Source organism: Cydia fagiglandana, chromosome 21, assembly GCF_963556715.1.
Source record: "Cydia fagiglandana chromosome 21, ilCydFagi1.1, whole genome shotgun sequence".
Classification (NCBI taxonomy): Eukaryota; Metazoa; Arthropoda; class Insecta; order Lepidoptera; family Tortricidae; genus Cydia; species Cydia fagiglandana.
In genome coordinates this window covers 116,969-142,186 of record NC_085952.1, presented here as the reverse complement: position 1 = coordinate 142,186, position 25,218 = coordinate 116,969, and the positions used below count along the sequence as shown (strand labels likewise).

General features: G+C 39.2%; 1 protein-coding gene across 1 annotated transcript in view; it reads right to left on the bottom strand.

Annotated features, from left to right (window-relative positions):
- LOC134675339 (G protein-coupled receptor kinase 2) overlaps window positions 1-24,132 on the bottom strand; it is a 92,883-nt gene extending 68,751 nt beyond the window's left edge. Inside the window, exons 1-2 of the mRNA XM_063533546.1 lie at window positions 23,705-24,132; window positions 5,820-5,915 (exon numbers count right to left, since the gene is read on the bottom strand). Coding sequence (XP_063389616.1) covers window positions 5,820-5,915; window positions 23,705-23,756 — 148 coding nt within the window. The 5' untranslated portion in view covers window positions 23,757-24,132. The remainder of the gene's footprint in view (window positions 1-5,819; window positions 5,916-23,704) is intronic.
- Between the last annotated feature and the right edge of the window lie 1,086 nt (window positions 24,133-25,218).

Here is a 25,218-nt window from a genome sequence, read left to right as displayed (position 1 = left end):
GCCCCTAATGGAATGCAGCATGCCATCCGTCATCATCTCTCGCCCCTTTGCCAACAAGAATGGTGTATGCCCCGTTACAATATTAATAGTGCTATTCAAAGATAGCTGGATTTGCGGTAGGTACTTGGACCAGTTCCTTTGGTCTTGTCCTACTAAAATAGCTAGGCAGGTCTCAATAGTTTGATTAAAGCGTTCTACTGTATTAGATTGAGGTGCGTAATATGCGTTATAAAATATCCTTGGTATTGAGTGTGTGGCACAAAAATCTTTAAATTGTTTACTTTGGAATATTGTTGCGTTGTCGCAGATTAAAACACATGGGATTCCCTCTTTATTTAAAATTTCTGATTCTATAAATGTAGTTACTGTTTTAGTTGTTGCAGTTCTAAGTGGGTGAATCCAACAATATTTTGTAAATACATCAACTATAGATAGTATGTAGACGTGACCAGAATATGATTGTACTAAAGGACCTATTAGGTCGATAGATAGAGTGTGTATAGGTTTATTAACCTTTTTCTGGTTTGTCATGTGCCCATGTGGAGGCTGATTTGAGTGTTTGTATGCTTTACACTTCTCACACGTGGCCACATAATTTTTCACGTCTGCATACATGCCTTTCCAAAAATAGTTTTCTTTAATTTTTGATAATGTTTTAAATGTGCCAGGATGTACTGTTAGTTTTTCATGATTTTCTTTAATGCATTCTAGTATTAATTCTCTAGGCAAAACTATTTTCCAATTATTTTCGGTTTGTAAATTTGATATTGGTTTTGAATATCTAAATAGTACTTTATTTTTTATTTGATAGTTTTTATGAAATACTGGGTTTGTTTCTACATTTTTAAATAATTTATTATACCAATTATCTTTAGAACTGCAACCTCCTTCGAATATTACTGCCTCAATACGTGACAAAACGTCTGGAACTACGTGCATGGAGCCTTTTTTATGTCTAATTTCAAAGTCAAAACAAGATAACTGCATTGCCCATCGCGCCAAACGACCTGAAGGGTTGTTTAGCGTTTTGAGCCATTTTAGCGACATATGGTCGGTGACCACCACAAAGCGGCTACCTTCTATGTACGGTCTAAAATGATTTATTGAGTCCACTAATGCTAGGAGTTCACGTTCGGTTGTGCTGTAATTTCGTTCGGTTTTCGTAAGCAACCTAGAATAAAAAGCTACAGGGTGTTCTATACCGCTCAATTCCTGAATAAGTACGCTCCCGATGCCGACGCTTGATGCATCTGAATGGATCTGGAATGGTTTGGAAAAATCAGGGCAGGCGAGCACCGGAGCCTGGGTGAGGGCTTCTTTAAGCGCTAGGAATGACCTCTCTGCTTCCACTGTCCAGTCTACGGTGTCTCTACCCTTCTTCTTGCCAATTAAAGCTGTCATCGGGGCTATGATAGTTGAAAAATTTGCCACGAATCGTCGGTAATAAGAACAGAGCCCTATAAATGCGCGTAGTTGCTTAGCGGTTGTTGGGCGCGGGAAATTTTTAATGCTATCTAGCTTTTGTGGATCTGTTAGTAGACCTTGTGAACCGACTATGTATCCAAGGTACCTAAGCTCTGACTTACAAAATTCGCACTTACTAAAATTTATAGTTAGACCTGCCTTGCTTAAAGCTTGAAAAACGTCATTTAAAATAACGATATGCTCTTCAAACGAATTGGTGGCTATGAGAAGGTCGTCACAATATGCGAATATCTTCTCGCCGTATTTATGGTGAAAAAGAGAGTCTACCAAACGTTGTAATTCACAGCCCGCGTTCGAGATACCGAACGGGACGCGTTTAAATTCAAATAGTCCGCGGTTTGGTACCACAAATGCACATTTTTGACATGACGTGCCGGAGCCGTCGACGTTGTCGGAATCACATAAAGAAATTTGCCAGTAAGCCGCCGACAAGTCGATTGAGCTTAAATAACGTGTGCCACGTAAATTATCTAAAATTGAATTAATGTATGGTACAGGATATGAGTCCTTGACTGTGACGTCGTTAAGTTTTCTGGCGTCTAAACAAAATCTCCAGGAACCGTCTTTTTTTGGGGTCATAACAACGGGGTTAGACCATGGTGATTTAGATGGTGCTATCACGCCCAGCTGAAGCATCCGGTCTACTTCGTCATTTAAAGCCTTCAGTTTAACCGGTGAAAGCGGATAATATCGTTGTTTTATTGGTGGCCCCGTTGTTGTGATCTTGTGCTCTACTAGAGATGTTTTACCCAGACCTCGCTCCTCTGTACTGATTGACTTAAATTCATTTATTACTTTGTCCAGTTGAATTGATTCGAGAGGGGAGAGATCATGTTTTGGCACTATGGCACATAATGTTTTTAGTGACTCCGGCCTAAGTGATGTTTTCCTTTTTAGAAGGTGAATATCTTTTAATTTAAAAAGATCTATTAATTCTAGTGTTAATATAGAATCCATGCCAAAAATGAAGTCATCAGATACTTCTGGGATTACCATAAACATGATATTATAAAGCATCCCTCTGAAATTGATTGGTAATAGGATTTTACCTATGACCTCAACGACAGAACGGTTTGCACAAGTCGCAGTTGTAGTGTAATTTATTAAATTAAATCCTAAATTTAAGAAATGTTTATGGTAATTGTTCCCTATTATACTTAAATTTGCTCCTGAGTCCATTAGACCTGTATATATTCGTTCTCGTACCTCAAAATCAATGTAAATTCGGTTATCTCCTTCAACCGCCTTTACACCAGGAGTCACCGCACCTAAATATAGTGTGTTTGATATTGTTTTGATGGCTCCTGGTCTATCTAGTTTTTTTGGACATTGTCTGCTTCCGGCGCTGGTCTGCCCTTGGCAGGATTACACTTGTGGCAGGTGCTTGTAAGCTCATTTTTCTGACCGCACTGAAAGCAAACAATGCCTGGAATAGTGCGGCATTGTTGGTATGAATGTCCCGATTTTTTACATTTTTTACAAGTGAGTTGGTTGTTTTTATTATTTACCTGTCTTTGTGTATTATTGCTCTTGAAATTTCTCTGATTATAAGTTTTAATTTCGTTAATTTGTTTTATTTGTTTTGTTGTTTTGGAATTATTTGTAGACCCCGGTAAGCCTGAATAAGCTTCAAAACGTTTGCCTATAGCAATAAGATTTTGAATGCTATTCGAGTCGTCGACAGCCAACAGGTGTCCATATGATGGCAAAATGTTATGTTTAATTATCTGCAGTAAGGTTGTTTCTGATAATTTTGTTGTGAGCCGCGCATTCATAGTTTGCATCTCCAATATGTAAAAATGTAATGACTGGCCTGGTGATTGTCGGTGTTCTCGAATAGTTTTTTCTAAAGTATAATCATTGTCTATTGATGTAAAAAACGATCTGAAAAGATCTTGCAATTCCGACAACGAGGAGACTCCGTCGCGTATGTGCCTATAGTAATCTAAGGCTTTACCGCTTAGTAAATCTGCAAAACATTTAAGCACTTTGCGCTCCGGAGTGTCTCGGCTACGTCTGTAGTCATCAATCCTAAGGAAGAAGTCGGTGACATCTGAGTCACCTGAAAATTTCAAATTCCACGACCGCAAATGGTCCTCGCGCAATACATGCACGATGCGTTCTGTACTGCCTGTAGTCCCCGTCGTAGGGGTTGTAGTGACTGCCCCTGTTAAGGTTGAGTTGGTTTGACGGACAAGGCCCGGAGCCCCCAAATATGGTAAAATAGACTCTAGTGGTTTTGGCGTGGATGGGCCGGGTGGGTGGGCGTCTGCAGCAGCACCCCGCGGTCGTGTATTGACATACGAAGGATTGAATCCTGTTAATTCACGAGTAGTGGTGGGGGGTTTGACTTCCCTCGCACCTGTGTCATGGAATTCGTCCCCTTCCTCCTCCGACATGTCGGTAAGATTGCTGCTTTACTTGTGTCAGGGTGTGCACCTAAGTATTATAAGCTAATAACACTTCGGTAGATATATGAAGTATTGAAGTAAACTACCACTATGCTCTCGACTGGAGCGTGGTAGAAAAAATAATTTGTGGCTAAGCGCTATGCTAACTATTCATAGTGTAGCCTAATAATAATTACAATAAATAATAAATTTGCTACTCTGTCACAAGTAAAGTTACAAATTAAATGGTATTGTATTTTTTTAAGACCAATAATTGCATTTAATTCTTTTTTTTTTAACTGGTACTAATTTTATACATTTATCTTATCGCTCTCCCAAGCTCACAGCAACCAGGTTGATATTTAAAACTTTTTTTCGGGCGCCATTGTCGTATATAAAAAATGAATGTTGTTGTTGTTAAAATATTACAAGTATTAATGAGCATTGATATTTTTTCGAGAGTCATATGATTTGGAAAAGGTTTAAGTTGGTTTGACGTTTGATGCGTCGATATGGATCGAAACGGAGGGCTGGGGGATTTTTCTAGAATCGACAATGGATGGGGAGTTGGTACTGGGGCACGCTAGCATTTATACAGTTCCTAATTGAATATCGAAATAAACCGCCTCGCCCCCTTCCGCCGCCTGCCCTGGCCGGTGGAAGATTGGGATATATGTAAAGTGCGCCGTGTGTGTGTGTGTTGTGCGCGAAAAGGGCGAGACCCCGCGTCTCGTTCATCTCGCGATCGTAGATTAAGGTTTACTATAGTGTCACCCCATAACCGCCGACAGTTTAGAGAAACCGATTGTATTCCGAGCAGCGCCCGCCCTAAAGCGGAGTGCATTGTAATAGTTAGCGAATTGTATTAAATTGCATGTCATATATTTGGTTTTATCTTTTCAGTATCCTATCAAGTTCCCATTAACCAGGTTAGAGTAACAAGAGGACCCTTGCACTCCAAAGGTGAAATGATTTACTGCGGATCTTATCCGAGGCATCACTTCCATTAATCATTTAGACATCTTAAAAACCTTATTATTTCTCATACACAACAACCTCATTTTTTATACACGACAATGCATTGACACGGCCTTGACCCGCGAGCCGTGTGTCGGACAGCCTTGCCGCGGTCCGACGACCCCAAGGTCTCATCGCGCGGGTCCTTCTTGTGGAACTCCTGAGCGCCGCGGGTTGTTCTCGCCCGGGCTTGCCAAAGCCGGAGCTTGAGGAACGCCCGCCGCCCACCGTCAGCGATCCGCCTGCTGCGTTAAATACCAGCGGGCCTGTGGATGATAGCTACGTTCGGTACCCGTGAGTGCACTAGACTTTTATCCCAGGTTTTGGCCAAAACCCCGCGTCTCGTCCTTCTCGCGATCGTAGATTAAGGTTTACTATAGTGTCACCCCATAACCGCCGACAGTTTAGAGAAACCGATTGTATTCTGAGCGGCGCCCGCCCTAAAGCGGAGTGCATTGTAGTAGTTAGCGAATTGTATTAAATTGCATGTCATATATTTGGTTTTATCTTTTCAATATCCTATCAAGTTCCCATTAACCAGGTTAGAGTAACAAGAGGACCCTTGCACTCCAAAGGTGAAATGTTTTACTGCGGATCTTATCCGAGGCATCACTTCCATTAATCATTTAGACATCTTAAAAACCTTATTATTTCTCATATACAACAACTTCATTTTTGGCGAATTACTTCAGTGTTATGCAACGCCTGCCTAATAAAATAAACCATAAAAACCTAAAGCTACTTCTGTCAGACACAGAAAGGAAGAGCTTCGCTCCCTCTGCTGTAAGTAAATGGAGTATGTGCAGACACAAACACATCAAGAGTGGACTGCTACCTACGAGACAGCTTACCGGATAGACGGTCCTCTCCGCATTAACCTGAGTATTCGAATAAACATGCAGGCAGGTATAAGAGTAGGGCACTTACCTATTTTTGTTTTGATATCTAAGCATTGTGATATGTGAGGGAACTGGAGGATCTTGCGCCACTTCTTGCTCTTGCCCTTGTTGCTATCGGAGCCACCTGCCGACAAACAACACAACAAGTTAAACACCTCAACATAGTAGAAAACCGTTGAATTCTAACAAAAACAAAACCGGACAAGTGCGACTAGGACTCGTCCACCGAGAGTTCCGTACAAATTTACAAATTTAAAGTTATAGTTTTCCTGTACATATACATACTTAACAATGTCGGAGAGGGCTTTACTTTACTGTACTTGGCGTGAAAATATAGCGTAGTCCTACTCTACCATAACATGCCCTGTCATTCCGGCAATATCCTCTTGATCCTTGTATTAAGACGAAACAGGAGCTGAGTTTTAAATATTTTACGTAAATATACCCGTCTCGCTAACGGAAGCGGCTCCTAAAACTAGTGCGATAAGGACAAGGTGAAAAATCCTGCGTAAAAATCTCAAAAATCGAGGTTTCGTACTCGACTGTTTCCTCCTCCAAAATTTAACCAATCGTAACCAAATTTGGAAATCTAAATGATTTTGTAATTATCTGTGTCGGACCGTTTTGCTTTTTTGGCTAATTGATATCAGTTTTGAATACTACGCCTCTTATTACGGCATAGTCAATGAGGCCATTTTGGGCATTTTTGATGGGTTCTAGCGCCTTAAAAAACAAAAATCTCAAAAAAGCAAAACGGTCCGACACAGATATTGATAATATTAATCTGTGTTGAAAAAATCATTGCTCTAGCATCAAAACCCACGGAGGAAACAGTCGAGTACGTTTGTATGGAGAAATTACTACCCCTGTTGGCTCTTAAACGCCTTCCATCTTGACCAAGTACATCGACTTATTTCCGCCAAACCCTATTAAATCACCCTAAACCAAGCGATAAAAGCGAACTAATGGCGTCTTTACAACCGACAAATTTGTCTGTAGGTACCCTCACTCAAACAAAACGTAGTTTAACAGTGACAGAGATAGGTAAGTTTAGTTTCCCGGTTCGATAATCTAGTTATCCAGTAGACTAAGAGCTAGAGCCCCGGATAAGGGTAAGTATACATTTTTGAGATCAACGTAACCCGTCTGTACCGACTATCCGCAAACCAAACTGACGACTACACATATTAATTATTCCTACCATCGTGCAAGTCTGAGTAAGAAATTTAACGAATCCACGGTCATCATATCAGTTTGGTCTGCACGTTCGTTGTTATAGTAGTTTAGTGTGCAGCTGGTCAACAGCGGAGCCCAATATGACAGGCCAGTTAAAGGAAGTAAAATTATCAATGGTCAATCGATTCGTCTTTATGGCGCGGATGAAATTGACTACAGTGTTTTTCGATAATTCCCTTTGCTGAGATTCTACTCTAACCTCCAGCGCACGCCCGATCAACACCTACCAGTACGGCTAAGTACCATCAGTTTGGCATTGACATAAACGCTATCGTGAACGTTATTTACTTTTTATACAGGGTGGAAAGATAAGTCTTCACAACACAAGCCTTCTTGAGCTTACCGTGGGGCTTAGTCAATTTGTGTAAAAATGTCCTCTAATATTTATTTATTTATTTAAGTCGGGCCCTGGAGGGAAACTACCTTAAATCCTTAAGCTGGCCATTTTACTTAAAGGAGACATTCCTATATTTTTTAAAAAGAAACAAAGCTGCATTAAAGTTATTTTTCTTCTTTTCTTCAATTTTGGCTGTCTAAAAAAATCTTGAGTACTAAATATTAGATTTTATGGATATTTTGTACGACAGACGAGTGTAAGACCTAATGTTTCTTGGAGAAATGTTATCATTAACATTAACTGTATCGACTAGTACAATAAAATTGCGAGTTTTTATTTTTTGGAATTTTTAGCCGGTTCGAGTCCCGGGCGAGGCAAGCGAGTTTTAGAAAATCTTTGAATGCAGTTTTGTTTCTTTTTAAAAATAAAGGAATGTCTCCTTTAAGTAAAATGAGCCAGCTTAAGGATTTAAAGTAGTTTCCCTCCAGCAGGGCCCGACTTATCTTTCCACACTGTATATCTCTTTCGCACTAAGGGGTCATCCATTAATTACGTCACACGTTTAGGGGGGGGGGGGGGAGGGGGTCAAGAAAATGTGACATGTTGTGACAAGGGGGAGAGGGGGTCACAAACTTTGTGACGTCAATTTAACTTCATCAGTAACCAAAATTTTATTTTTATCATTTTAATTACTTTACAGTTCAAAAACAAGTTTTTGGAACGATAATCGTTTTTATTAGTTTAATTTTTTTTCATAATCAGTTTTGGGTTATAAATTTACTAATATAATGACAAAAAAATAATAATACTTAAATCGATTTTCCGATTTCGCTGAAAAAATGTGACGTCACACCAGGGGAGGGAGGGGTTTGCCAAATGTGACCAAGTGTGACAATGGGGGGGAGGGGTCAAAAAACCTTAAAATTCGTGTGACGTAATTAATGGATGACCCCTAATATGTCAGTATGTGCGAGATAATAGCAAATTACGTTCACGATAGCGTTTATGCCAATGCCAAACTGATGGTAGCCGTATACAGATGCCCGTCGTGGCCAACATTTTAAATATTTTCCGGCGCCAGCTCTCCGTGTATAGGGAACTGTTCGGCCCTGTAACCGCGGTAGGGATTATTGGGTCCTTATTTGATTAGGATCAACCGAGTTTCGCATAAAGGACGCTAGACAGTATTTCCGTTGAAAACAATGATTTCTTATACTATGAAACAGTGAAACGGGTAATTTTAAACCGAATTAATCATTTACCGTGGGAATTTCTCACTCGCGACTCTGGCAACTTATATATGTAGCTACCAAAAACATATCCACCAAACTACCAATAGAAGATGTAGAATGGAGTGTAATTGTGTATCTAAGTAAAATAGTGCCTCCGAGTTTGACAGCTGAAGTAGATCGCGCTATACAGGCCATAAGTGATTTGTGGTAGTCGATTTGTATACCTATAGTTCTATAGTCAACTTTTGACAATATACTCGTAATGTATACATTGGAAAAGGTGTAAGCGTTGTCGACAGGGTCATGGCTCCTCTACCTACACGATGGGCCAACGCCGGCCACTCCAACGGACGCAGCTATGCGGTAGAATGAGATAGCAATATCACTTGCTCCCTCTAACGCATAAATGCGTCCCTTGGAGTGGCCGGCTTTGGCCCATCGTGTAGAGGAGCCATCACATTCTAGAGCTGTTCCCGCACTGCGCACTGTGCGGTTTAAGAGGAATTTCCTCCCGCGACACTCCGGCTATGGAATGAGCTCCCTGCCGAGTATTTCTCAACGGGCTACTTTAAAGGGTATTTAAAGGGTCGGCAACGCGTATGTAACACCCTTGTATTGGAGTTGCAGGCGTCCATAAGCTACGGTGACTGTTTACCATCGGCGGGATGTAACCTTCTTTGCCACCGACGTGTTATTAACAATAATAAGTACATATTGTGTATTAGTGATAGGTTAAGAGGTAATTAAAGCCTATAGTTTCCTGAGTTGGAAGTGGAACTTCGTCGCGTCGGTTGGGTTGGGATTGTTGGGAGTCGCTTTTGTAAGTTTTGTAAAAACTAATAGAGTGCGCCGATTCTCACTGACCAGCTGCGTTCAATAAGCGAATAGCGTTTTATTAATCATCTAGTGATTATTCATATTTAATAGCAACCGTAGAATCCGCAAAGGAACCGCCGACTCGATAATTACTCGCAAAACATTCTGAGGGCGTCTTCATTTGCCTTTCATCGAGCGAACTTGCAGATCGGTGTCTTTGGATTATAATTAAAAGATGTCTTATGCCAAGGTGGCCAAAGTAAATAAGTGTATGTCACCAACGGGATAAAGTCACTCTAATTTAAAATAACGAATATATACATAATGATTTTTTATTAAAAATAAACGTTGACTAATTTCTACTAAAAAAAGTGCGACCAAAATCGTCCAGTAACAAGACCAGTATAAGCATTATAATTATAAAATACTGGTCGGAGGGAGATGTAACGTGGTGTGGGCGGGGATTAAAGTCGTGTTTCATTTGTTATTGACGGACATATTATGCGGTCGCTTTCCTATTTGATGGCTAGTGATTACTCAAGCCAAACAAACATACACAAATGTAAGTGGCCGTATAACCCGTTACAGACGGAGCGATAATATATGCGCAGATACCGTAAGATGCGGCATCTTACGATATCTTTTACGTACTATTTGACAGTGTGGACTCTGTAATGTAACGGAGCTGTAGTGTAATATATGTTGGTATCTTACGAAGACGATATCTTATCGAAAGGCATTTTCTCATCTTCACACTCAACTATGACAAAATATAATAATGTATATTGCTCTCTGTCTAGCACCTACATTATGAGAGATGAAATATACCAAAATATATCGTTATCGTAATATACCGACAAATATTTTGGTATAGTTGAGTGTGTGGTGCTTACTGCTTAGCGATGCCTACTCTAAGATATCTGTCGGCATCTTACGGTATCTGCCGATATTATTATTATCGTTACGCCTGTGACGGGCTTAAGTAGAAATTATCTCAAGTTGCTTGTTTTTGGTTACAGGTTGTTCCTTTCACAACATCTTGCTTGCGTGCAAAATATCCGAGACAATTTTGTACTAGGGATTGCAAGACTTAATGTGCATAAATCGAAAACCTAACCGTAACACTCGTACGTTTTGTCAGCTTTAGCACTCGCTCGGAGAGGCTTGAACGCGAATGTAAACAGACAAAAGTCGTCGAGTAAACACACTTGTGGCCTCTCTTAACGCCGAGGGAATCAGGAAAATAATACGCCAATAAAGGTTTTATACGGAGTTCAAAAATATTTGACCTCTAATGGTTACACAAATAGTTTTGGAGGACCTTGTTATGTTTTACACTTAGTTGCCCATTGGTAGACCTTATCTCGTTGAAATTAAGGTTACGAATCGTTTGTTAACGTGACGACAACGGTTTGCAATCCACGGCCTTTTCCATGATAGCTTGCAAGTTGTATTGTAAATCCGGATTCACAATTTCTGCCTGGCGTGTCATCTCGTGTTGTGTCATGACGCATCAGAACGGTAATCGGTTGCATACATTTCATTATTTAACCACCATTTGTATTTTTTTAATTAGTTGCATTTTCACGAAATTAGCATTTTTTCTTAAAGGGTACGAATTAGGCAAGTTTCTCCTACATATTATTACAAATATATCTTAAAAACTAAAAGCACAATTTTGGCTGCGATGCAGTTCGCAACCCCACAGTGTCAGGGAGCCGGCCGCGGAACCGCCGGAACTTGACACCCTTCGACCAAAACTCCTCCTTCAAGGTCGCTAGATGTTCAGTCGTAACGCTCAGCACAAAACAATTAAAATTCACACTGTCTCGAGATTCCAACTTCACGACCCTCAGGATGAATCCGGACTATGGATCCGGATATATGGAGACAAAAAGCACTTAGCATTCAGGTTCGGTTAACACCCTATAAAACCGGGCAAAAAACGACTATGTACGCCTTCCTAAGCAGCAAACTGCGTAATTCCAGCAAAATGTGGTAGTTAACTCCAGCTCAACCGTTCTGCAAATATGTGAGCGTGTTGAAAGGTCGCCAGGGGCTCAGGCACAGCAGGTCTGCGGGGACATTCGTGTGTTGTAGGGCTCTTCTATACACAAACAAACTGTATGCAGGAGCGCAACTTGCATCCCCACGATCGTGGGTGATGAACAATGAAATAACCATATACTCGTAGCCAACTTACGCCATTTACAAGTCGTTTGTGAGGCTTCCTCACAAACTCCCTTCCTTCCTTCAGATTGAAGTCCTATCTATACTATTACACTTAACTAAATAACAGTCAGTCCTGTTAAAATACCCAACTGAAGATTAAAAAGGACACGTAAAGGTACTTCTGAAATTGGCTTTTATCGTGGTGGGTTGGGCGAGAGATTAAAGCCACTTCACCCCAATACGTATATATCGTCGAGTATTTATCACATTTTCAATATTATTTTGCTACTAGGTCTGTCTCTAGTTTTCTATGAAATATAAATCGGATTTTGAATGTTTCAGAAATGTCATCATACTTAGCTTAAAGTTGAAGATAGCCTAGTTCGCTTTTGTCATTACTTAGTTTACAGAGGTACTGTAGGTTTCAAAAGAAGCTTAGAAAGTTATTTTGTGAAGGGATCTCGAGAGACCTAATCCATCAACCTTTAATTTTTTTGTCGGATATCAGAATAAAACTTAAAAATGGGACATTCTGTGACGAGATTAACTTTATTTAGGATCCTTGTATATTCGGAGAAAGCGCGTTCAATTTGGTAGGTATCCCATAATGGACTTTGCTCAACGGACGGTTATCGGCCGTTTTTAGTTACATCAGACCTTCTGTCGGCGCCTCCGCTGTGTCGAGACTATCTTAGGAGCGTTGTATATTCAGAGAGGACCTTCAATTTGGTAGGTATTCCGCAACGGGCTCCGGCTAGCCTGGACGTTCCCAACCCTTATACGTATACTTACCGATCTTTGGCCTAACACAAACCAGTATGAAGATGATTCTGGAGGCCTAGCCAAGATAACAATCACATTAGAACATTTAGAACGACACATTCCCACCGAAAAGAAAAAATGTATCGCGATAACAAATACTACGAAAAGTCACGTGACCATTTCTATATATTATTTAAGTTTCGATTGGCATTTCCTATCAACGATCGTCAGCTTGGCTATGCCAGCGGGGGGTCGACATTCCTTGAAATCCCTAGAATTAGAACAGCTTGTATAAGTTAGCATTTGTTTAACATGGACGTCCCGCTCAGGCATCCACTCAGTTTGCACACATCGCGGGGGCTCACCATTCTATTCAAGCGATGAATTCAGCACAAGTGTATTGTGAAGGAGGGTTTTGTGATGGTAATCGCGGGTTTCGCTCAAGAATAATGCGCTTAGAAGACGACATTGTGTAGGTCTCAGTCTCGGGGGTAAACTAGATTTGCTTTCTTTTGAATGCGCTTGGCACGTGCACAGTTTGTAAGAACGACATTGGATACAAGATACAAGGTGACGGTGAATTCTGGAATTGGCTTTAGATTTTTACAAGCTCAGTAAACTGTTGTTCAGCTAAGCCAATACGACTGTGGACAAACATTAAATGAATACACGCAAGTATAAATCAAAAGCCGTGTTCAAATTCCGATAAAAGCATTTATTTGCGAATAAGAGCAGATATTTGTTTCAGGGCATAATACAAAACGAACAATACAGCAAGCTTTACTTTATCAAGCTTATTCTAAGTCGATTAATGTAAGATTTCTTCCATTGTATTTATATTCCTATTACATGACATGACCTGTTGCATTTCTACGCAAATATCCAAATGAAATAAGAGTGGAGTTTCATGCCACGTGTTTCTTTAAATTCTATTTTCCAAATCGCAAGACACCATGCGGTAAGACTTGTAAGAATTCTACGCAGCGGGGTTACAGAATAAACTTTTATAAACTCGAGGCAAGCATGTTTTGAGAGGACAAGCTTCAGTGTCGCGATGCAAATATGTAGCTTCTATAAAAGTTTACTTTTTCAACTATGTACAATTCCTGAGAAACGAAAGCACTAAAATTCACAAACAAAACTTCCTACTTGTAAGAACGATTCTTCAATATAATGACACAATGATTCTTCAATGAGCCTTTGCCAAGCAGTGGGACACTCCAGGCTCTTCAATTAATCCCTGCTAATATTATAAATGCGAAAGCAACTTTGTCGGTCTGTTCTGTTATACCTCTTCAGTTCACGCTTAAGCAACTGAACCGATTTTGAAAAGAATTGGTACGTATAGATATAGATAGTTTTAGGCCCGGGGAAGGACATAGGATAGTTTTATCAATCTTTATCAACATACCACGTAGACAACGTCGTGGACAAGCTAGTAGTAAATCATTTTGACTAACAGTTTTGACGGTGGTATTTAGTACCCAAAACCATACGCAATCCCTTCGCCTCTGACCCGCAATTGCGCCATCCCGCCCGCGCATCCTCTCAGCTGGCCTTGAGCCGGATCACAGGCGAAACTACGTTCATTCCACTCCTGAGGGCATATCGCTCAAATAAGCAAGGTGTTTTCTTTCAGCGACACTCGATTGGTTAAATAAAATAAATATCATTATATAAATTGGTCATATGTTTCGTACATATACTCCCAAAAAGTCATATTATAGGTACGAGCTTAGAACCCGCAACCTCCGGATTGAAAATCGTAGTTCTTACCGCTAGTTTATAAGGATAATTACCAGCGCTCTCATACTAAATGTATATGTATATTATTTTAATTAAACTAAATTAATCCCCGTCACCTTTGGCCCGGTTACGCCATTCGCGTTCCACTCACGAACTGGAAGGTCGTGAATACCAAATACTAGTGAAAACAAAACAAAACGTGCACGCAAATCTAATGTGAAACTAGTAATAAAAGGTCGACAAATATGTTGGATATACAAACCCAGTCATATAAACCTCAAACACATATAACATAGGAAAACGTTGTGCAGAATGCCAGGAATATTATATTGTCTTTTTAATATACATATACATGCCTACTTATGCGATAGATCTTTTATTCCATTCCTATTACGATTGCGGAAAGATAATAAAGTAATCGTGATAAACAATTTTATGGGAGTTCTAAAATAAGCATCAGATACGCGAAATAGTAATTGCACTTAAAATAGAATACGGTTCTTCGAATGCTCGCTTTTACGAGACGAAACCGCGCTATAAAAATGTTATGGCCTCGTCCATTCCCGATCAAAGTCATTTCTAACTAGTATACTTTGAGCCTTCATTCTATATACTTGTTAGGGGTCTAGGGGTCCGAGTATAGACGGGTTTTATTTAGGAATAGGAGCGGGGTCGGCGGCCGCTCGATTAGTGGTCACTGACGTATAAACATGACGGTAACGTATTGATGACGTGTTCAGGAGCAGAGCTTTTTCAGTGTTAGGCGGCGTTGGGGTAGCGCGTGTAGTGTGTTTACTGTGTAGGCTGTGGTGCTTACCATTACCACTAGTGTTAGCGTACTGTTTACAACCGATGTGGTGAGCAGTATTCTAATTTCACAATTTTAATGATTTAGGAGGCAAACGAGCAGACCTGATGGTAAGCAATTATAATCACCCATAGACACCTGCTTGCAGGAAGGGCGGGAATGATAAGGGAGCAATACAGCTGGCCCAAGACAGGGGGGGTTTGGAGAGCGGTGGTGAAGAACTGTACTCCTGACGGTCACGACCCTCAGCCTTGAGGAACCGACAAAGAAGAAGATTAAGTGCGAACAATCGTTCCGATTAATAATAATAACAAAACCCCACTCTGCATTAGAATGAATATTCATATTATATGCGTAAATAATTGTTTAAAGGGATTTGTAATCCTAATCAAGTTGTGGGGGCAGCATCCGGTCAGGACCGATAGTGTAATTATCGCCGTTTCCGGTCGGCTTATCGATCACCTACTGATTTATATTCATTGGACTCCTTGTATGGAGCGGAGTTTTGATGCATGTCGCGGATGTTGTGGAAAGTGGGCCTAAACTGGATACCTTAAAACCACCAAATTATAATCCAGTTCCAGTACAACTATGGTCCACAAGTTTAATTTGTAATAGAGAGTTTAATTCGTGCAGTATATAGATGTAGAGCATAGTTGTTTTACATCGTATTTTCTATGAATCGTTCTATTTATCATGCTACTTCAGTCAACCTCAGTACTTTTTGTACCGAGAGAGTTTATAAAAAAGATTATATAAGTAGTGTGATGTTTTTCTTTCATCATGGGTGGTAGTCATCTATACACGGTGTAACATGAGGAAACCGAATAATTTTAACCACGCATTTCTGAGGTCAAAAGAAGTAAAAAATGTAATATGAGTTTAGGTCAATTTCGCCAAAAAAAAATTTTTTTTGTTGTTTTTTAATTTTTTTGAATGTATTTGTACATAAAAAATAAATGTTATTGGTAAACTTGTCACTTAAAATTGATTTTTACATTTTTTTTTCGTAAAACCTACTTTTTGCAAAGTGTTACTTGTCACTTTTTGACATCTATCAATAAGGATATTTAGACTACGTCCCATAGCAGCAACATCACCATCAAAAAGGCCTTTTACACTATGCAACAATAAAAACTTGTTTTTTAATAAATTTATAATATCTCTGAAACTAGGCGAATTTCAAAAAAGTTTAGAGGACATTTTTGTCTCTAAATATGACCAGGAATACGCTGTTAAAATTATTCGGTTTGCTCATGTTACACCGTGTAGAAAATTGATTAGGGCGCGAGGTAAAAAGTTCGAGAAAAGGGTTTCTAAGGCAGGGGCCTTAGACGAAACGAACCAATGTAATTGAAAGCAATTAGCATTGTTTAAAAACATTAGCTACTGCAAGTTTAAGTGGCCAGACCGTTATCTCGGTGACGCTCGTTACGGTTACTGATGTTATCTAATACTTAGTCGGGGTTCCTTCGGAAACTTATAGGTATATATTACTTACATAAATGAAATGAAATGAAATAAAGGCAGATTGTGCAGTGCAGTGACTGCATGATCTGGTTTTGTATTTGGTTGGTTAACCAAAAAATGTTATAAGATTATAAATTATAACCAACCGGGCAACCGAAAACGTATAAATTGTTTAAGTACTTTTATTTAAATACCTAAAGATACAGACTATAGTTATTGTTATTAAGATGTAAAACTACAGTTATTTAACTAAACAAAACATGTTATCTTCAAAATACTCTTCTTTAGCTGTACGTCGAACCCGAATGCGAACGTTTGCTAAAATTATCAATATGTCACAGTTATAAAACTTAGGGCCACCGTATATGTAGTGAAAAGAGCTTAGTTTAAGCCGGTGAGCTTTATTCATTATGAATCTATGTAGTGGCGAGTAGCTGTCACGGAACCCTGTCGCCCAAACCTCAAGTTAAGTAAAGCACTTTAGATAAGCGAGCCACTCGCATGTCGATGGATAACGAATATCTCCGCTTAATCTCTCTAGAAGACAACTCTTGTTATGATACCGTATACCAACTGTGTCTCAATTTTACTTATATCTTAAAAGTAAATTCCCTTTCATGCATATTGTATGACGAAACGGATGTTTGGCGTTGTAGTACGTGTAGTTAGTACCCTCAGCACTGAGGATAACGACGCAAGGAGGGACGTGTAGTTAGTAACAGTATGAAATGAAGAAATATATACCTAATATCTCTAATGAATTATTATTGTTGTGATTGTTTCATTATATTTTTGTTGAATGTAATGTGCACCGTATGGTTGTATTTGCATGCCTTTAAGTATGTTCTATTGCAAATAAAGTGATTGATTGATTGATTGAAGAGTTGCACTCAGTTTCGATTCGTTCGAACATCGATGTTGACGTCGTGTTCGGAGATGATTTAATGTTGTTATGCGAAATTGTATTATTGTTTCAAAATTATCACATAACCATAACATAACGCAATATAAACATGATGTATACGCTTCAATGGCAGCTGATTTGGTCATATCAAACGCCAATGCACGAAGGCTGATAGGTACCTATGTTGGGCTGTAGCTGCGCGTCAGTTGACGCCTCTGGCGGTCAAAGCCGATCATGTTGACAAATGGTTTTGGGCAACCGGTCCTAACTGTTGTGATTAGCAAATAGGCCCCTCGCCATGTGCATATTGTGATCGGTTCGCGACTAGTGTCGCCGCGATATAAATAAACCCGATGGGGCAGGATGCGGGCAATAAAAGCAGAGCCCTAGTGTGACCGGTCCGAGAACCGACCCTGGAACTATTGGCAAACATTTACATACCAAGGGCCAGTTGCACCAACCACATTTGACAGATCAACGTCAGCCGGCGCCACTATGAAACTTTCCATACATAAAAATTTAGCGAACTCTTTAACGATACGAACAGTTTGGTGCAACCGACCCTTACTGTTTAACCCTAAATGCATAGTGTTGCCAAATGTCTACAAACCATTAAACAGCTCACGGTTTTAAAATAAAAAGGCTTACGTTCTTGAACGCACCTTTATACCAAACGTCAAGTAATAGGGTGATGATTGAAGGGTTAAATTTACGCATTATTTATATTTTATAAAAATTACATTCGTTTTAAGACGACAAGTCGGCAAACTTGGAAAAATCCACAAGTTGATAATTTTTAGTATGTGACTTTGAACGGTTTTTTCGGGGTTTGTAATTATTTTATATTTAAAAACTTTATCATAAGTATATCACAAATAGTGTACCTTTGTAATGGTAGTAAAAAATTTCATTTATATATTACTGAAAATTACATATTTACATAAATATGATTTAGCTAATTCAACTTCTAACACTGATTTCGCAGTGAAAATCGAAGTTATATTTTTTTTACTATTTTTCCTAGAATCGGCAAACAATTATGTGATACATATATAAATTTCGGGCAAAAAGAAAAAAACATGCATTTAGAATAGAATAGAATGTTTTTATTCGTGACAAAAGTATTTAAGGGTTAAAATACCTTATTTCATACATATTACTGCACAATATTTTTCTCAAAGCCACCATTCGCCAATGAAGTTTTTCATTTATTTTACTAAGAAATATATATAAGAATCGAGGAAAGTTTAGTCCTATTGCTAATATTAATTAAGACCCGAGCAAGCAAAGGATTTTAAAATCGCTACGCTTGCGGTTAAAAAAAACCGGGCAAGTGTCGGACTCGCGCACGAAGGGTTCCGTACCATAAAGCAAAAAAAAACGGAAAAAAATGCAAAAAGAAAACGGTCACCCATCCAAGTACTGAGTTACTGACCACGCCCGATGTTGCTTAACTTTGGTCAAAAATCACGTTTGCTGTATGGGAGCCCCACTTAAATCTTTATTTTATTCTGTTTATAGTATTTGTTGTTATAGCGGCAACAGAAATACATCATCTGTCGAAATTTCAACTGTCTAGCTATCACGGTTCATGAGATACAGCCTGGTGACAGACAGACGGACAGACGGACGGACAGCGAAGTCTTAGTAATAGGGTCCCGTTTTACCCTTTGGGTATGAACCCTAAAAATGGAATTCTTAGAATTGTGAGGGCGTGGTGAACAAATTTTGCTACCTAGTGAACTAGGTCTATTTTGCTACCTAGGTCCTTAATTTTGTACCTCACTACTACTCAATTTATATTAATTTCAGCTTATCGGACAGCAAGATAATTTAGGCGATTATCACACTGACGCCGCATCAGTGTGATAATGACCTAAGAATGTGAAATAGTAAATTACACAAGCCCTTATTTCTGACATTTTAGATCTCGGAGTTTTAGATAGCGGGTAGTTGGCATCGTCGCGCGCCAACATAAAACTACTGTTCTGTACAAGTGTACACAATTCAGTTTTACGGCGAATTCATGTAAATGCGGCTTTATTCAGTCGGTAATGCGCGATTTATGCGAGTCACTGTTTGCATTGTTTGCACTTATTGCATTGAGGAACGTGCAGCTCCCAAATTGACATGAAATCCTTTATTGCAATATACAGAATTACTTTTTTAAATTAGACACTGGAAATTTAGAAACGAACTAGGTATTAAGAAGCAAGGACCGTTTTATTTTATGGGTCTTCATCTTCATCTTTCAGCCATAAAACGTCCACTGCAGAACATAGGCCTCCCCCTTGTATGGGGTGAATGCTTGGCAGGCGGGTTGGCGATCGCAGTCGAGTAGTCCACCGGTGAGCTGGCGAGGATAGGGGCGGAGACGGAATATGTACATAGGTCCGGAACCGGCTCTGCCTATGTCAGCTGATGTCACGAAGGGAGTCATAGAGAAGGTAAAAGAGATGGAAGCACAGAGAGAATGGGAAGAAGAGACTGGATGCAGACAGTCGAAGATGATGATCAAAGGTATAGACCACAGGAGAACCAGGTATCTTTTGAAACTAGGTAAGAGCAGTCTGAGACTACTGACAGGTATCATTACAGGTCACAATACTCTCAACAGACACCTTAAGATAATGGAAATTAGTAGAGACGCCTCCTGTCCACATTGTGGTAAGGAGGAGACTAGCTTACACTTACTAGCAGAATGTACTATGTACGCGGCACCGCGATATAATACATTCGGTAGAGACACACTAGAAGAAAACGAACTAAAGGACGTCGAACTCAAAGATGTCCTTCTGTTCTGCAGGAAAACAAGAAGATTTGAGGAGAATAGTGTGGGAATGCCGCCGGGAACCGGGCTAAATGAACGCGACAAGCGATCGACAGCCCGCCTGCTTCCGGCCGGGCGTCCCTACACTACATCTACATCTACCGGTGATCTTGGACGTAGTTTAAGGACATACCCGGGTCATTTTATGGGTATATTCTTGCAAAATTTAAGACTGACATAATATCAATAGATATTGACTGCTATCGATATATATTTTAGAACATTTAGTAACTGGAGACGTCATGGCTGTCATTTTCTGTACGAAACAATCTGCCGATTTTTGCGAGGGAGGGGACGTCAAATGTATGTATTGCTATGTCTACATGATTTGTACGTAACGTACAAATAGCCATGTCAGTCCATACAAAAGTTTGCACAATTGTGCAAGTTTTTCGGCAGAGGCGTAAGATCTTAAAGGCGACTCCAGTTATTAAATGCTCTAAGATACATACATACATTCCTTAACTCCATAGAAAATATTTAAATACATACCTATAAATATTTAAGTAGAGGAAAAGTTTTATGTTTTATGCATATTTATGGGAAATAAAATCCTAGCAACATTAATCAGTCCACTTGACTGGTTTGTTGTAGAAAAATGATAGTTTTTTGCCTAAATCTGCTACTTTTGCAAATTCTCATAATAATTTTTTTTGGGTATTTTTTTGGACTGTAGCGTCACAATTTCGTTTTGCCTCTACCAAGGCTCGGAAACCGTTCTCATTTGTCAAACCGGTTTCGGTCATTTGCCCGGGAACGAAAAGGATTTCGTTTTCGTTTCCGTTTGCGGTTACCGGTTAAAGAACTGTTCTTTTGACATAACGGTTTATGCCATATACGTTCTCATTTCGTTCTCGAGGAACGAAATTAACCGGTTAAATAGAAAATATCGAAGCGAGATAGAACGAGTAAATATTGCTATCTCTTTCACGTATGACAACGAGTTTAACCGAGAGTCTCCGAAAGCCAAGAGTAACCGGTATTATATCGTTCCCTGCGAACCATAAAGTTCCGTTCCCTCTTCTTACCGGTTAGGAGTTAGGAGAGAGAACGTAATTTGTTAGTTCGCGTTCCATCAATTAACCGGTTTTTTAATGAACGAAATAATATAACGATTTTGGAACGATATTAACAGGTATTTCAATACCGGTTCCGAGCCCTGGCCTCTTGAAGCATTTTCGCTACACACCGCACCAGAACCGTAACAACACCATGCCCGGGCTACGACGGCAGCGTAAAAGTGAATGAGTTAAATAAATCTGTTATCATATTAATATTGTGCTCACAAACAAAGGAGATGATGCGGCATATGACGATGTTTAAAATAGGTTTCCTATTTCTATTTCCCCACACCGTCCCACTAAAAAACGTTCCTGTATGTAGTGAATATTTTCTAAACATTAACATGTGTATTTTAAAGAAGTGTAATAATACTTTTCTTATTCACTATCTATACCATACTTCTTGGTAAATAAACAGTGGTGATATAAATGTTAGCTCTAATAGTTATACAAGTAAAAGTAAGTCTTGAAGGATTAGTAGTGCCTAGGTAATGCAAATAATTTAAGTTAGATAGAACTAATAGGCCTATAGTACTACAGTCATGGAAGATTAGATGAAGATGTAGAAACATTAGCAAGTGTGCCACTAACAAATGTTTGTACTTACATATATTCTCAAATGCTTAGTAGCTGTTTTTGGACAGATTATATTTCATCACCCAACCTAAACATTTTATAATCTCATCCAAATCTCAGCCTCCTATAATTTCCAAAAAAATCTTTAATAGCATTTCTTAAGCAACACAACTACTACTACACATAACAGCTACTTATAGGCGATTAGAGATTGGCTTTCTTCACAATTGTACAAGATTTCCTGTTTATTTTTCCTTAAAAAAGCTAGTGGTAAATATCAAGCGCACATTAGATTAACATTGTTAACTCAAGTTCTGAGAACCGGCCTCAAACATTCATTAGTCCGTGATAAGCTATCACTATAGGTACCAGACTGCCATTAACTTTTACACACATTTACATTTTTATTAACCAGTTGGCTAAAATATTCCATTTTCCCGAGGTTAATTTAGGGTTAATTGAATATTGTGGTGACAATATCAAGTTTGGTCATATTTAATAAAATCTGCAAAAAATCAGTTGCCTGAGTATAGACACTTAGGAAAAAAGTTTACTTTTGTACGTACCTTCTCCTAATGTAAGTTACATTTAATTTTAGTTTTGTTCAGTTGATGTCAAAGTTATGTTTACACTTTTGCACCTTACTTACTGTCAACATTTCATGTTGATTTTACTATAGTTTACTACTACTATAACAAAAGAGATACAAGACAAATAGCTCGCTAGCTAGCTCATAGTTTTTGATAAACAAATAAAGAAAAAGTTTACCAATTTGTACTGTTTATAGTTGTTGATGGTGTTTAATGCATTCACTGCCAGGGGGCGAGGCCTAGGAACAAACTTGTAAGATGGTGGACGCACATGTGCATCGGGGGCAGTGAATGTGTTAAAATTTAACACATTCACTGCCCCCAGAGCTATAGAACAGATGATGATTTAACAGTTAAATCATCATCTGTTCTGTAGCTCTAATAACACACTATATCTGACCATTCATGCAGTACAAACCGACTTTGTGAAACTTGGAAACTAAACTAGTAGGAATAAACCTAAACAAATACAATATTCATAGATTGCTCCCTAAAGTCTAAAGTTTCTGTCAGTCAATAAACCAATTAATGATCCAATAAAACTGTTCTACACTAAACGTACATACATTACATGCATGTTCTAGCTGCAACACACTTTGCTGACCAATAGTACACCTTATATCATTGCAGTAAGGTTTACAAACTGTCAGGCAATATTTGTAAACTATCTGTGGCCTGCACTGTCAACCACAACTCATTGAGTTGTAAAACGATACTTCACCCCAGACACGGCCAAAAGGAAGTAAGGATCTGAATTGTGTTTACTGTTAGTGCCTTCATGCTCGGAATGGAAGAGACATGGCCTTATTTAGTTCACTAGAGCAGTTACCCTGTCACAGGTGATTGGATCAGTGTCCAGATATACATGTTTGTTTGATGATGTTCTTGTTGTAAATAACAAGCTTACACATGCATGCAATTGTAGTTGGTTTGTCTATCTTAATCTTGTACAATTGAGTCAAAAGCTTGCTGAAAGAGCTCTCATATAGGATAAGTTCAGCTGTTATTTACCTATGAAGATGCACACAAACCTTGTCCATTACAAACATCAACTGCTGCTAAATATGATATTACAGATATTAAAGCATTCAATGTGTTTATTCCTTCAGTAATCAACACCGATGAGATACACAGTGTTAACCTATGCAATTGATATCTCATTACATTCAAATTGCTCTCAAATATAGACTACCAAGTGAGACGACGTTTCTAGAGACAACTGGGCCTATTTTCCACTTGACAAGCCCCAGACTAACTGATTTGAATACAGAATCGTGTAGTCATGAATAATTCCGAGCACGCGCCTATTTTTTTAAATTTACAAGCTCTTCGGCTACCGGGGCAATCAGGAGCTCGATAAGAAGCGACCATACCTTCTCTGGCCTTCAAATAGACTGTGTTGGCGACGATGTTCTCTAATTCCATTAGTTCCAGTGTGGCGAGTTGAGGCGTCCTTCCGGCAAACGAGGTCTCGCCGCAGCGGCCGCTCCGCCGCGCTGCGCCAGCCCCTGCAGCCCATCAATGCACCCCGCACGCACACTGCACGACACTGCGGCTAGCCCGACCACATAACACTTCGGCGACTATCACCGACACCGCGCTCCGAGGGTGTGGTGGCACGAACACGTCTCACTGCAAGGCGACCGCGTGCCAATAAACTAAACACCGCGGCGCTAAGCGGTCACTTTGTTTCAGTTATTTGATCGTAATCGGTGAACACGCCCGAATATTAGCGAATTATTGACGACGGACTACGCGAAACGCTATAAAATTACTGTGAGGTAGAAATTGTAAATGCGGTTGCCAGCCCTAAATACGCACTATACGCTAAAACTACGGTTTTCTACTATAGCGGCATGAGTTGGACTTTCCTTGGTACTATTTTAATGACATTGACAAGTAGGCCTATGTTTTGAGCAAGGCCTGTTCACTTCCTAAGAAAGTCATGTCCCCCAAATAATTGCGCATGTGTGCGCCTTAAGCTTCTATGTGTGCGTTGGCCTCCGGGAAAAAGTTGCGAGTAATATAAATAAAAACATTTTTCTACAGCAACATTGCTCCCAACTCTGATTTAAATTATCACGAATTTTATACAATATTAATCATAAAACGGGACTTAAAACGCTTAAAACTTAATTACATGCGATTAAGTTTTATAATGAATATTTGCTTCCAACTGTCTTTATCAATGTTCATAAAATATATGGAGGGTAGGTACGTCTACCCACCATAATAAAAAATATATTTGTCAATGACTCTGTCCAACTGCTGTGGTTAAAGTTCATAACGAAAATTTTATTAATTAACTCTTTAAATAATACATACAACGTGTACCGCTACGTACCACTTAAGACTGTAAGTCTGTACCTACATGGATTACACAATGCACATAGAAAATGTGCTAAATGCGGAGCAACGGCTGTTGAAGCAGCCAGAGTGAAATTTACAACTGTAGTGGGTTCAGAAGGAACCGAGTCATAACGCATCTGGAAAGCGTATTAATTAACCGTGAAGAAATGTATGAATACAAGTTGGAAATCTGTGTAAAATGCCGTGTGTAAAGTGTAGTGTATCTGTGTGTAAAGTGTAATAGGTAGGCATGCCTAATGTTATTTGTATAAAAGGTACTGAAAACTTTGTGAATGCGCTTTATTAATGTCTATTTTTTTATTAAGTTGCCAGTTGCCAGTTTTCAGTGTATATTTTTATATGTAAAACATTTTTTAATAAATAATATATATAATATTATAAACATAAATATGCCTTTTATTTAAATCAATTGATAATACCACAAACAAGGGGTAATATTTGCATCTTGCATATATTTCGTGATATGAAGATAACAAATATGGTTATCAACAGAATTACTACCTACCAATACCCGCCA